At 34.9% G+C, this 13,181-nt stretch overlaps 2 protein-coding genes across 2 annotated transcripts; one reads left to right on the plus strand and one right to left on the minus strand.

Moving 5' to 3' along the window:
* The first annotated feature begins 3,624 nt into the window (after positions 1–3,624).
* On the plus strand, positions 3,625–5,505 carry LOC129247652 (transmembrane protein 115). The gene is made up of 3 exons (XM_054886874.1): positions 3,625–4,278; positions 4,329–4,688; positions 4,755–5,505. Exons 1-3 carry the CDS (start codon positions 3,758–3,760, stop codon positions 5,233–5,235), a joined length of 1,362 nt encoding a protein of 453 aa, XP_054742849.1. The 5' UTR covers positions 3,625–3,757; the 3' UTR covers positions 5,236–5,505.
* A 177-nt stretch (positions 5,506–5,682) lies between these two features.
* LOC129247653 (E3 ubiquitin-protein ligase Hakai) lies at positions 5,683–8,154 on the minus strand. The gene is made up of 4 exons (XM_054886875.1): positions 7,973–8,154; positions 7,651–7,918; positions 7,049–7,590; positions 5,683–6,975 (listed from the first exon to the last, which is right to left on the minus strand). The coding sequence occupies exons 1-4, from the start codon at positions 8,036–8,038 to the stop codon at positions 6,538–6,540; spliced, it is 1,314 nt and encodes a 437-aa protein (XP_054742850.1). The 5' UTR covers positions 8,039–8,154; the 3' UTR covers positions 5,683–6,537.
* Positions 8,155–13,181: the final 5,027 nt, after the last annotated feature.

Consider the following 13,181-nt stretch of genomic DNA (forward strand, 5'->3'; position numbering starts at 1 on the left):
GCCTGATCGAAGGATTTTTTTTTTTCAAAAATTTCGATTTTTTTTTTACAATTAACTGTTGGTTTTTTTTTCTAAAATCTGGAAAAAATTTTCTGAGGCCGCCCGTTTGTTCATTTTGAAAAAAAAAAGCTTCGATCAGGCACAAGATTATCTATTAATAAAACTAATTTTTCTTGTCCGATTGGTTTTAGATAAATCTGCAAGGACTTGTGATGTTCACCGCAAGGGACTTCTGGAGAAACGGGCTTCACACAAACAGCGATAACTTTTGCTATTATTAATTTTTTTTTTTTGAAATTTTGGTGCAGTCAAGTTAAAACATGATGTTTTTATGCTATGTTTTTTATTTTTGTTAAATAAATTAATTAAGTAGCAAAAAAAAATTCGTGAAAATCATCATTTTTTCGGGCCTCTGACTACCCCTAACCCCTTAAGGGATAAGTGGTACCCTATGCTTTTAGAAATAATAAAAGAATTCACGACTGCAATATCAAGAAAGTGAAAAAATATTCGGTGCCACCACTTGCGGCTTTCTCTGTTCAGTTCGTAGTACTTCTTTAGCTGACCTAACTTGTCAACTTTATTCATGTGCATATTATAGTCGTGTATTATTTCAGGCTTTTCGATTTCTTTGGGTTTGTTGTACCTTTACAAATTTACTCGGATCATGAAAGTTAGATAAAGCTGTAACCTCTCTTTTGTCAATCTACTTCATAAAGAGTAAACCAGAATTACTAATTTGCCAATCATAGTCGCCCCGTTTTAATTGCTTACCAGGTCTAATATCGGTAGGAAGAAATTTTCGATTGGTTCGCACTGTTCCGCATCCATTTATCAACTGCTTTTTCAGTTCAAGAATCAAGTTGAACGAAGTGAAAAAATTATCGAAAAACACTTTATGGTGTTTCCCCCCAAAATCAGTAGTTAAGCCGAGAACGACCCGTTCTCCAAGTTTTTTTTCGACTAGATCTCCTTTTTTACCCGAATATAGTATATCTCGAACCCTGCTTAAGTTTTTTAGCCATTGTCATTTACATACGTATATACCGCGCGGTGGTGTACATTTTGTACCAAGAACTTTAAACACTTTCCACACTAAGTCTTTTGATTATTTTTATTCCATTGGCTGAGTGGTTAATTCATTAACACTTTATTTTATTAAAATTGTAGGAAACCGATGCTGTTCGTGCTTTTATTTACAAAGAATGATAAATTCTGAGTAACACTTTAATACTTCAATATTCTACTCATTTTGCGCGTAAAAAACATATATATTTATCTCTTTCAAACACTTGTTATACTTTTTTTTAGAAAATATAAGCTTAAATTTACCTGTATAAGTGGCAAAAGAATTATACCAATGCGCATAAAATGCAGGAAAAACATTTAAATAAGTGGTATAAATTTTATACCAGCGCCCCGGAAAGAGATAACTTAAAATTTTACATTTTGGATTCAAACTTTTTTATCCAAGTTTTTAGAAAAATTTCAAGTACGCAGTTGCATATATATATATGTGTATAATTGGGCGATTGGCTGCCGAGGGGCAATCGATATTAGAGCCCCTCTTATCAGAAAAAACTTTTTCTTCATTTTTGTGTTTCTCACGGATTCGAACCTACGTTCTCCGAATGGTAGTCAAGCACTAATTCATTCAACTACGCCAGCCGCAGTTTCATAGATCACTAAATTTCGGTATAACAAGGTGCCAGTTTAGAGTGGCTCAAAATATGCGTTGATTATTGATAATTTTTGTTTTATATATGTTTTTTTGCTTTATTAAAAGAATTGTCATCTAACTCCATGTCTTAATACTCCTTCATTGTTTATTATATCAAAATCTTTTTCAATATCTTGAAAACTAAAATAGGTTTCAAAATTTAGGTGCACAGATGTAAATTGCTTTTGATATTAATTTGCTTAAAATCAACTAAATAATAATAATTTGTGTTTTGTTTAAATTTAAACCCGTCTCTATATATCAAAACCAGAGCAATACTGCTGTTTCCGTGGCGCCGCAATTTAATGGCGGATTCTTATAGAACTCGACAAAAGAAAACGAAATGAAAGAGTACAATTTTTTGATATCTCGCTTAGTTTTTGAGATATTAAATTAAAAAAAATAATAATAATAATTTTTTCCTCAGCTTCGAAAGAATTCGGCGAGATAAGGCAAAATATAGGAGTAAAATTTTTCGATATCTCGTTTAGTTTTCGAGATGTGTAGAACTCCTTATCGCGTGGGCGGCCTTCGGCCGCGCTTCAAAAAAATAACCCTCATCAGTCCAACTCCGGCTACGCAATCCACAGTATTTTTGCGTAGAACTTCTTTTCGCGTGGGTTGGCGAAAGTTCCAAAGCTTCTTTGTGTGAAGTTCCAAGGGCATTTTGAAGGCAAATAATTATGAAATTATTATTTCCCGAATAGTTTGGAGTTATAAAGAGTGTTCCTTAACACCTCACTAACTTCTCCACCAAGTTTCATTAAGGGATTACATCTAGTTAGAATTTTCAAAAAATCGATTTTTTTTATTTCATTTTTGTAATGTACATATATTTAAGTAAACACTATGAAAATTTCAAGTCATTCCGAAGATTATTTTTGAAGTTATACGCATAAATGTAACGGCGCGTCAGAGCACTTTAAATTAGCTTTTAAAACTTTAACCTTGTTTTTCTCAAAACTGTGTTTTGAAAGTCGGTGACCACGATTTCTCGGAAACGGCTAAACCGGTTAGTCTGAAATTTTTACACCGGCTTCTGAACTATATTTTCTAGTACTTAATCGAAGCTTTTTTAAAACCGATAAACATTTTTTTGTTTATACATAATTTAAGGCCAAAATTATTCCAAAAAATAGATTTTTTTTTTTTTGAGGAGCCGCCATTTTGTCAATAAATTTTTTTTGCTTATTCCTTCGATTAATTACAAGAATATACAATAATTTAATCAAATCCGTTAGGTTTTTTCATTTCAGATAATCCACTTCGGAGATATAGTGGTCACCGTAAAACGTCTTTTTTTGGAGGAGTTCCTGGAAATCTGCTGTAGCAGCTATAAAAACTGTTATTTTTGCAAATAAAATTTTTTTAAATATTATTCAAAGTTACCATAATATGTGTACAAAGGCTTAAAACAATTAATTCAGAAGTTTTCTCAGGAAAATTTTTTTAAAAACCTCATTTTTCAGGGCTTCTAACTAGATGTAACCCCTTAATAAAGACATAATAGTTTGCCAAAAATTGCCCAATATACATTATTCTAAATTCCAGCCTTTTTTTATTCAATATCTCGAAAACTAAGCGAGATATCAAAAAATTTTACTCATTCATTTCGTTTTCTTTTGTCGAGTTCTATAAGAATCCGCCATAAGATTGCGGTGCCACGGAAACAGCAGAATCCCCAAAACCAGGTATAAATACGACTACCATTAAAATAAACTACATTTTTTCTTAAACCTTAGTTTAACAAGTTTAGACCAAGTTTTATTTTAGCTATGAATATGTGCCTTTATGTTTTCAAAGCATTGACTGCCTTCGAGCCGAGTAACCGACAACCACTTTTTATTTGAAATAAATATTGATTACCCTAAAACCAAGCATCTGGCAACTACTTAGAAGTTTTAATATTACTTTTTGTTGAGAAATCACATACAATACTTATTTAGGAAGCAACTCTTTCGTTATAATTTCCTTTTAAATGTGTTGAAAAAGTTTATTTTTCGGTGCAGAAAAGTGGTATTAACAAAGTAAACAATCATGTCGGCGTACCACCGAAACGTTCAATACCTAAAACAACAGTTTTCAGCGTTGCTGCACAATACGTCGCCTGTTATAACGCTTATCTGTTTGGTCACTGGCTTTGGTTACCTACTCTCATACTCGGAGACTGCTGTGCGGCTGTTGAGCGTGACACCTGGCAAGATTCTGCCAAATGCCGAATTCTGGATATGGACGGCGTTCACATTTTGTTTTATCGAAATGCATTGGTGGGAAGTGCTGGTCGATGTCATCACTGTGGGGCTATGTGGCAAGATGTTGGAACCACTATGGGGACAAATCGAAATGTTCAAGTTTTTCGCTTTGACCAATTTTGGCGTTTCCATACTAACCACCATATATTACTTATTTTACTTCGTGGTAACCGATAATCCGAGCATACTTTTTGACGTACACATCCATGGATTGGCGGGCTATGTAGCCGGAATCTGTGTAGCAGTGCGTCAAATAATGCCAGATCATCTAATTTTCAAAACACGTTGGGGAAAACTAACCAACAGGTAAATGCTTAAAAAAATTGTGCGTGTGTTTTATATATTATTTTATATAGAAATGTGCCCTTAACGGTGTTTGTGGCGTCAATTATTGCGTGGGCAATCAACCTATTGGATGGCACATATCCTGCAATGTTTGGATCGGGACTAATTGTGGCATGGATCTATTTGCGCTTCTATCAATGGCACCCAAACGGACGGGGCGATAGTTCCGAAAGCTTTACATTTGCCAGCTTCTTCCCGAGTGTGATGCAACCAGTGATAAGTATTTTGGTGAATCCCATCTATATATGTTGCTTGAAATTGGGTGTGGTCAAGACGCCAGCTCCGCCACGTTCAGCTTCCTTAGCAGGTAGTTTGTCATCCGTCTCCATACAGATGCCTGGTGCCGATGCGCATGATATCGAACGACGCAGGTATTTAACGTTGCATTTAATAAATTAAAACTAATTATTGTACTTAATAAATGCTGTATTTGGTAGGCAAATTGCGCTAAAGGCTTTGAGTGAACGTTTAAAAACCACTGATGCTGCGCGTCATAATCAATTACCCAAATCGTTCCCTACCGTTACCAGCGGTGGGGGACCAATGACAGGGCATCAACATCATCATAAGCACCAGCATCATCACAATCAACATCAGCATCAGCATCACCAACATCACGGTCACGGTCATCACGGTCACGGTCATAGCCATAGTCACACACATGACCATGATCACGCGCCAGAACATGTTAGTGCACAAGCACTAATAAATCCCTCGTTCCTGGGACAAACGCAGCATGGCAGCAGTAATATGTCATCACCCATAACGACAGCACGCGCAGAGCCACGTATGATCAGTACAATGAGTACGATAGCGATACCAATGCCAGCACCACCGCCGAGAAGTGATACAACTGCTGGTGCGACAGCAGCAATGGGTGATGCGCTAATCGATCTGAGTGGAGAATCTAAGCAGTAGGAATGTAAATTATTAGACGTTATAACGTAATTTGGTATTTTGTTTTACACTGATAAATATCTATATACATATATATAGATATACCTATGTGTACATATTTATGCAAGAGACGCACTACAAACTGAATGCACACTTAAGCGTAGGTACATTCATACAGTTGGTAAATGTGAATATGTTAGAGAGTGGTTCTACTTGTGAAAGCAAAAAAAAAAAACGTAACGATATTGTTTCGAAGAATACATTAAAACACTTTATAGTAGAAAAATCAAACAGATGTATTTATAATGACGAGTTTGAAAACAAGCTAATTTTGCGCACTTGTCAACACAACATAAAGATATCTGTATGCATGTATTTGGTTGCCCTTTCGATTTGCTTACGACACATAAGAACTTGAATGTAATGAGACAGAGGATCATCCGTGATATGTAATTATTATTTTTACTATAATACTTTTTAATGGAAACTAAAATGGTGTTTGAAAGTAAAACAGAAAGCCCAAAAATTCTTTGCAAACGCTCCATATTTTGCTCATACACATGCTTAGGGAGTTACGGGTGTATCGATATTAGAATTTTTTTTGTTTTCAATTACTTGAAAGTCCTAAATTTTTGGCTGTTTCTTATTGAACAAATGGATTAAATGTTAGAAAAAGTAAATTTTAGTAAGTTATTGCTGAACAATAAACCACAGTTAAGTGTTGTAACACGCCTCGATTGTGAAAGCGCAGCGAAATGTACAATTTGTTACATTTTAGAACCCGAACGTTTTCAATGAATCATAATAGTGTATTTAGAGAATTACGAATTGTGCAGAAAAATTGTTTTTGACACAACTACATTTTCCATGTTTTCCTGCTTCCATAAACGCATTTTTAATGAACACACACACACACACACACAGATGGACACTACACATACAATTTAATAAGTATTCCGATTTTAATTGTAATATATATTTGAAAAAGTCTACCGGTGCATTATTAAATATTAAAAGTTCGGCCAACGGACACTTAAAGTTATTGCTGAAATTTATTTAGTCTTTGAAGTATGCAAGTTTTTTTATCAACCAGTTTTATACTTAAATATATTAAATTAGAGCGTGGAAGGTGTGAGATGAAGTGCCAGTGGACGCTCTAATGTGTTTCTTTACAGCTTTCAAAATATTATATCAATAGGAAAAGATTGCCATATCCAATATGACGGTGATTACCTTGCGTTTTATTTATAATTCTTACACTACAACTAAGGCGATGTTCCACCGTCAGCTTCAACCTCATTTCGCGCTTTTCAAATTTGACATTCATCTATAGTACTGATTTGATTGCCATGCACTTTGCGTTGTCGTGCCACCGGGTTGTGAAGTCGAAGTTATATTGCCACTACCACCGGTAGTTTGTTCCACCACATCGTTGCTGCCAAATGAATTTAGTACGCTGCTATAATAAGACGCGTCGGCCACACTTTCGGGTGGTTGATGATGCGATTGCGTTATTGGGGTCTTCTTCAGCGTTTGATGTAGCGCCACTTTGCCTTGATGGCAATTTTGTTCATTGGCCGTATTAATACGTGCGATATTGGCTTGCGTTAGCGAGGAATGCGACGAGTGAGTTGAACCTTGTGTAGATGTGGAACTAACAGAACCTGGTGGCGGTATATTGCCGATGGTAGTAGCGCGTCGTTGTGTTAGCAAAGCAGATGGCGTTTGTATGGTAGTTGCAGTAGCGGACGACTCGGAAAGCTTACGTGTGAAAAATGTGTGATAAATTTTAATTAAGATAATACTGAAAAGGTAGTACGTTAACAGTGCTCACTTTTCGTTGTACATTGCCGCTAACGCTCTTGAATACAGCTTCCATATTCACATCGGACGACTTCAATTCACTACCACCTCCACTTATGGCACCAGCCGTTATTTGTGGCTGTGGCTGTGACAACACCGGCAGTTGAGTAATATGCCTATGGTTAATGTGTGCTTGTAGATCACGCTGCGAAAGGTAAGTGCGTCGGCAGCCGGTATTGCCATAACGGCTGCCGCCATGTGTACACATAAAAACTGTACCCAAACCAGATTGTTCTACACGGAGCACTTTATCATTGCAGCGCGGACAAATTTTGACGGGTTCCGAACGCGCACATTTCAAACAGAATACGTGCTTGCAGGGTATCATGCGGCCATACAATAAAATGGGTTTGTCGCATTGATCACAACAATGTATCATGGGATTTAGCACTTTTTCGCCAATCAAATTCACTTTGTGATCCCACTTGAGTCGCAACATAGGCTCGGGAGGTCCGCGTGAAATGGTGGTGAATGTGGGCGCTTCCAGTTGTGAGATATCGGCTTCCATGTCAACTAAAAATTGTTACGAATTTAGTGCTGGGTTTGATATGCATGAAAAAATTTAACTCTTACTAGTTTGTGGCAAAACTGTTGGTTGCTGTATTGACTCTTCAACTCCACTAGCTATAATAGGTGGTGGTGCCACCGCAACAGTCACTATTGTCGTTGGCACTTCTTCGCTTTGTGTTTGTGCAGGCTGCTGTGTTTGTAATTCAGCATCATTCTCCTTACCAACATCTTGCATAGTCACATCTTCAACGGCATCTGGCAGTTGATTCGAGCTTTCTGTATCCTCCAATGCACTGGTGGTAGCTAGAGTTGCTCCAGCGCCATCAAGTGTCTGACAAGTGCAAGTGTAGTGAAATGCCAAAAATATTTAAGTAAAATAGTATACCTCTTTCTTCTTGCCTCTACCACGTCCTCGGCCTCGCCCACGACCACGAGCTCTAGCGCCACCCATTTAAGATATATTATAGTTCTAATGTTTTATAATTCACTAAATTTAATAAATTATTTGCAGTATCCAACATATGTACGTCTAGTTGGTACTGCTTTTTGTATCCATTTATTTGGTATTCGCAAAACTGATTGCCTACATGTATTGCGAACCGGGTAACCGGCAAGCTGATTTTTGGAAATGAAAGTAGTGGCCACAGGTAGAAAATCGAAAAAATCGATATCGAAATTCTCGCGAACGCAAGGATCAATAATAAACTATTGTAAAAATATTCAAGTGAAAAATGTCTTCTTCCTCCTTTTTTTGACAGGCACCCTTGGGGTGAGACAGTCAAATATGGGATGGTGTTAGTGCTTGGTCTTTTTGCTTGAGCGTATTGGCGGGGTTGCTACGCCAAATTAGAATTTTTGCGATAACATTCAATATAATAGAAAAAAAAATTAAAAATAAAATACCAGTCTAACGGTTAGACGCGATAGAAGTGAAACCTTCCGTAAAACAAACTGAGAGAGAATGAGACGAAATCAGCATTAGGAGCGGGATAGTTATAGGTTCATTATAATATTGCTATGAAGTTCATATTTTATTTTCTTCATTTTATTATTATTCATCCTCAATGTTTTCAATTTATTTTAATTATACAAACGCCAAACGGCAATATACTACATAGATTTAATTTATTCAAAAAAGGGAATAATTTATAATAATATAATAATATAGAGGGGGTATTTATTAGTTTGAGATAACAGTAAGACTAATATGTTTATAAATTGAGCAAACAAATTATGTTAGGTGCCGTTTAACAGCTGCAACAAATGCACCAATGGATCCGCCATAGAATTCCACGTCATTATTGAGTGTATTGACTAGATTCGCAATACGATTATGTGGGCCACCAATTACGTAATTTTTGCTTGACTTGACAGTTTTTAATAGGCGACGACGCCTCAGATGTAGGTTAGCCGGCGCAAATTCAAAGCAGGCTGCTGCGTCTGGAGCATCTATCAGGCCATTGAGTACTTTGTAAAAGAAAACTAAGTCTGTCACCTGTCGACGTCTTTGCAGTTCCTCGATTCCGTAATGAATGTAGATGTCATCAGTTGAGGTGCAGCCTTGAGGCTTATACCGGTGGGCTAAAGTCCTGCAGAACTTCCTTTGGACTGACTCGATGCGTTTGATCTGGTAATCTGTATATGGAGACCATATGACAGATCCGTATTCCAGGATCGGTCGTACGAGAGTGTTGAAGAGAGATATCAGCGTGTGCGGATTGGTGAAATCTTTGCTGGTCCTTGTTATGAAACCCAGAACTTTATTGGCTTGAAGCGTGATCTTATCTATGTGTTTACTAAAAGATTTCAACAAATGATACGAGTGGCTTATGATAGCTAAAATATGATACAAATGCTTTGGTTTCGATGTTGTCAACATATCTTTTTTTTCTGCCGATATTCACGACACTTTACTGCATTATTTTTTCGCCATAATTGCGGTAAATATTTAAAAATGAAAATATTTACGAATATAAAAATACGGACGCAATACAGCACACGCGGTTGCTATTCCATTCTCTTGCAGGCCATATACTATAAGATCTATATGTATGTCTCTTTTTAGTGTCGCTTTTTCGTTTCATCGTGTCTCAAATAACTCCCAACGATTCTAGAGAAGTTTTCACTTCAATAATAACTTTGACTTGGAAAATTTACAATAACAAATATTTTTATTTTATTTCTTAGCCTAATAATGCTTTTTATTGAGAAATCACTGAATCTTTACGTATATTTTTAAACTTTTTATGCAGCCATGTTAAATAAACGGGAGTTTTGGAATCAGGTGATCTCAATTTTGAGCATTTTTTCACAACCAGCTGAGAGTGTTTTACTTATGGATCTGTGCAATGTGTTTAACTGATCATTAAAGCATTGAAAGTTTTGTAATGTTTTGTTCTCATGACACTTAGTTCGCCCTCCCATTCGCAATTCATTTCCCAATTATCCTTGGAATTACATAATACGCCATACAAAATCTTGAGAGCGAATTCCTTTATTTGTAAGAAAGTCAGTCTCAATTATTAAGCGAATTAGAAACATATCATTGTCTTCCATACTTTTTATCGGAAATTTATCGAAATTAGCGGCAAAATCAAAACCAAAAATAATTAACAGAAATAGTTATTTTTAATAATGAAAGTAGCAAAAAAATGATTAAAAAGAGGTTGTCTGTAAAGTCGGTTTACTGACGATAGCTTAACGTGATAACGTCATAAGAAAATACTGATTGAATGGTTGCATTTTCAAAAGAAAATTTTAATTTTATTTGTTTGATAGATATTTTGTATGGATATAGAGAATGAGTTAACATTAACATAACATAATATACTTTAACATAACATAACATAACATAACATAACATAACATAACACAACATAACATAACATAACATAACATAACATAACATAACATAACATAACATAACATAACATAACATAACATAACATAACATAACATAACATAACATAACATAACATAACATAACATAACATAACATAACATAACATAACATAACATAACATAACATAACATAACATAACATAACATAACATAACATAACATAACATAACATAACATAACATAACATAACATAACATAACATAACATAACATAACATAACATAACATAACATAACATAACATAACATAACATAACATAACATAACATAACATAACATAACATAACATAACATAACATAACATAACATAACATAACATAACATAACATAACATAACATAACATAACATAACATAACATAACATAACATAACATAACATAACATAACATAACATAACATAACATAACATAACATAACATAACATAACATAACATAACATAACATAACATAACATAACATAACATAACATAACATAACATAACATAACATAACATAACATAACATAACATAACATAACATAACATAACATAACATAACATAACATAAAATAACATAACATAACATAACATAACATAACATAACATAACATAACATACCATAACATAACATAACATAACATTACATTACATTACATAACATAACAAATTACCCCGTATTAAAGCACTTATCAACAGCTTTCATTTGATACCCATATTGTACATACACAACCAAAGGTTACCCGGGTCCACGTTTTGACCTATATCTCGAGACCCCAGTCACGGAGCGGCATGAAAAATACTCTGTACTAAAGCATTCACCAACAGCTTCAATTTGATATCCATATTGTACAAACACATTCTAGGGTCCACGTTTTGGTCTCTATCTCGAGACCCTAGTCACGGAGCAGCATGAAACATACTCTGGACTAAAGCATTCACCAACAGCTTCCATTTGATACCCATATTGTACATACACATCCGAAGGTTACCCGGGTCCACGTTTTGACCTATATCTCGAGCCCTATTTCCATGTTACTCGTGGATGATGTAGCTTTCGAATGGTGAAAGAATTTTTAAAATCGGTCCAGTAGTTTTGAGCCTATTCATTACAAACAAACAAAGTTTTCCTCTTTATAATATTAGTATAGACAACATATCTTATAAGGTATATGGTAAATATTACCATACATTTTTTCCTTCATATATAATAAAAAAATTAATAATTATAACATTAAAACAACAGGTATTATTAACAAACTTGGTTTTATTTTAAATTCTTCAAGTGAATCAAATTAATAATAATCAATAAGAAGGCATATGCCAATACAAATACGTGAATTTATATATGTACATTTGCGCATATACATACATACATATATACGCTCACTTAAGTAGGAGAGAGCAAGATATCGAACGTTGCCGTTCGTTTGCTTTGTTTGCTTTGTCGTTCGTTCCGCCCTTTCGCTTGCAGTTCATTCAATGCAATGAGCAAGGTAACGGCAATGAGCAAGGTAACACTAATATGAGCAAGGTAACTACATATGAACAGTAATGAGCAAGGTAACACTAATATGAGCAAGGTAACGGCAATGAGCAAGGTAACTACATATGAACAGTAATGAGCAAGGTAACGACACATTTTTTCGTGCGTGCAGCCTGTTAAATCGAATTATAAGACGTTATCACGTCAAAAATATATATATATATATACATATATTATGGCGAGGAGGTTGTTAAACACTTCAAGAGTTAAGAGAAGACCAAATCGTATTCTAGCTTAGATATTAAAATTTATACTAAAAGTTTTATGTACTAGAAATTAAATGTTTACGAAATGAAAGTTATTTGCAACAAAAAGCTGAAGCCTCACTTCCAAGTGGAAATACAAATCAAAAACCTGAAAAAGACTTATAAGACTTTATAAGAAATGGTAGTTTATTTAAAATAATGTGACGAATCATGAACACGAAACGTCTGGCAACAATGCCAAACGAATGAGGAAACATGAGAGTTGCCACATTTAGAAATTTCGATACTATACACAAAGTATTGAGACTTAAGTTGAGCGTGTGAACGTGTAAAGTAATTAAGTATTGAAATTAAGGGGTTATATAGGGTTTTTCAGTAAGAGCGCTTCAACTTTTGAACTTTTTTGAATAAAACACAAACGGTTTGACTTTTTTAACTAATTTTTTTTTTTATTATCGAGTTTGAACATATACATTTAAGTATGAAATTCGATTTCTTTTGCATGACCACCGCGTGCACGTTTTACGAAGTCCAATCGTTGAACCCAATTTTCGACCACTCTTTTGCATAAATCAGCCGAAATTCCAGCAATTTCGCGTTCAATATTGGCTCTGAGCTCACAAATCGTCGCCGGCTTGTTACTGTAGACCAATGACTTCACATAACCCCAAAACGGGACGGCTTGTTAAATGGACCGTAAAATGGCCGTAATGCTCTTAAAGTAGCAGCAACAGAACGATTATTTTCATAAAAAATTTGCACGATTTGCAATCGTTGCTCAAGTGTGTAGTGTTCCAGGATGAAATGTATACTAATGAAGTTTACAAATGACAAGCGAAAAATAAAAAATATTGCGTCGTTCGCCCTCCCTATCGGAGAAAAGTTGAAGCGCACCTATTGAATAACCCTATACTATACTATATACCTTGTGTTGTTGGAAAAAATCGAAATTTTTTTATGGCATATTC

The sequence above is a fragment of the Anastrepha obliqua genome, chromosome 5 (assembly GCF_027943255.1).
Source record: "Anastrepha obliqua isolate idAnaObli1 chromosome 5, idAnaObli1_1.0, whole genome shotgun sequence".
NCBI classification, from domain to species: domain Eukaryota; kingdom Metazoa; phylum Arthropoda; class Insecta; order Diptera; family Tephritidae; genus Anastrepha; species Anastrepha obliqua.

Bases quoted from the DNA above. Each gene is read 5' to 3' on its own strand.
- LOC129247652 (XM_054886874.1), top strand. From the start codon at position 3,758: ATGTCGGCGTACCACCGAAACGTTCAATACCTAAAACAACAGTTTTCA. The intron at 4,279-4,328 runs GTAAATGCTTAA...TATTTTATATAG, and splicing joins TGGGGAAAACTAACCAACAG to AAATGTGCCCTTAACGGTGT. The intron at 4,689-4,754 runs GTATTTAACGTT...TGTATTTGGTAG, and splicing joins CATGATATCGAACGACGCAG to GCAAATTGCGCTAAAGGCTT.
- LOC129247653 (XM_054886875.1), bottom strand. From the start codon at position 8,038: ATGGGTGGCGCTAGAGCTCGTGGTCGTGGGCGAGGCCGAGGACGTGGT. The intron at 7,919-7,972 runs GTATACTATTTT...TGCACTTGTCAG, and splicing joins GTAGAGGCAAGAAGAAAGAG to ACACTTGATGGCGCTGGAGC. The intron at 6,976-7,048 runs GTGAGCACTGTT...TTCACACGTAAG, and splicing joins GCGGCAATGTACAACGAAAA to CTTTCCGAGTCGTCCGCTAC.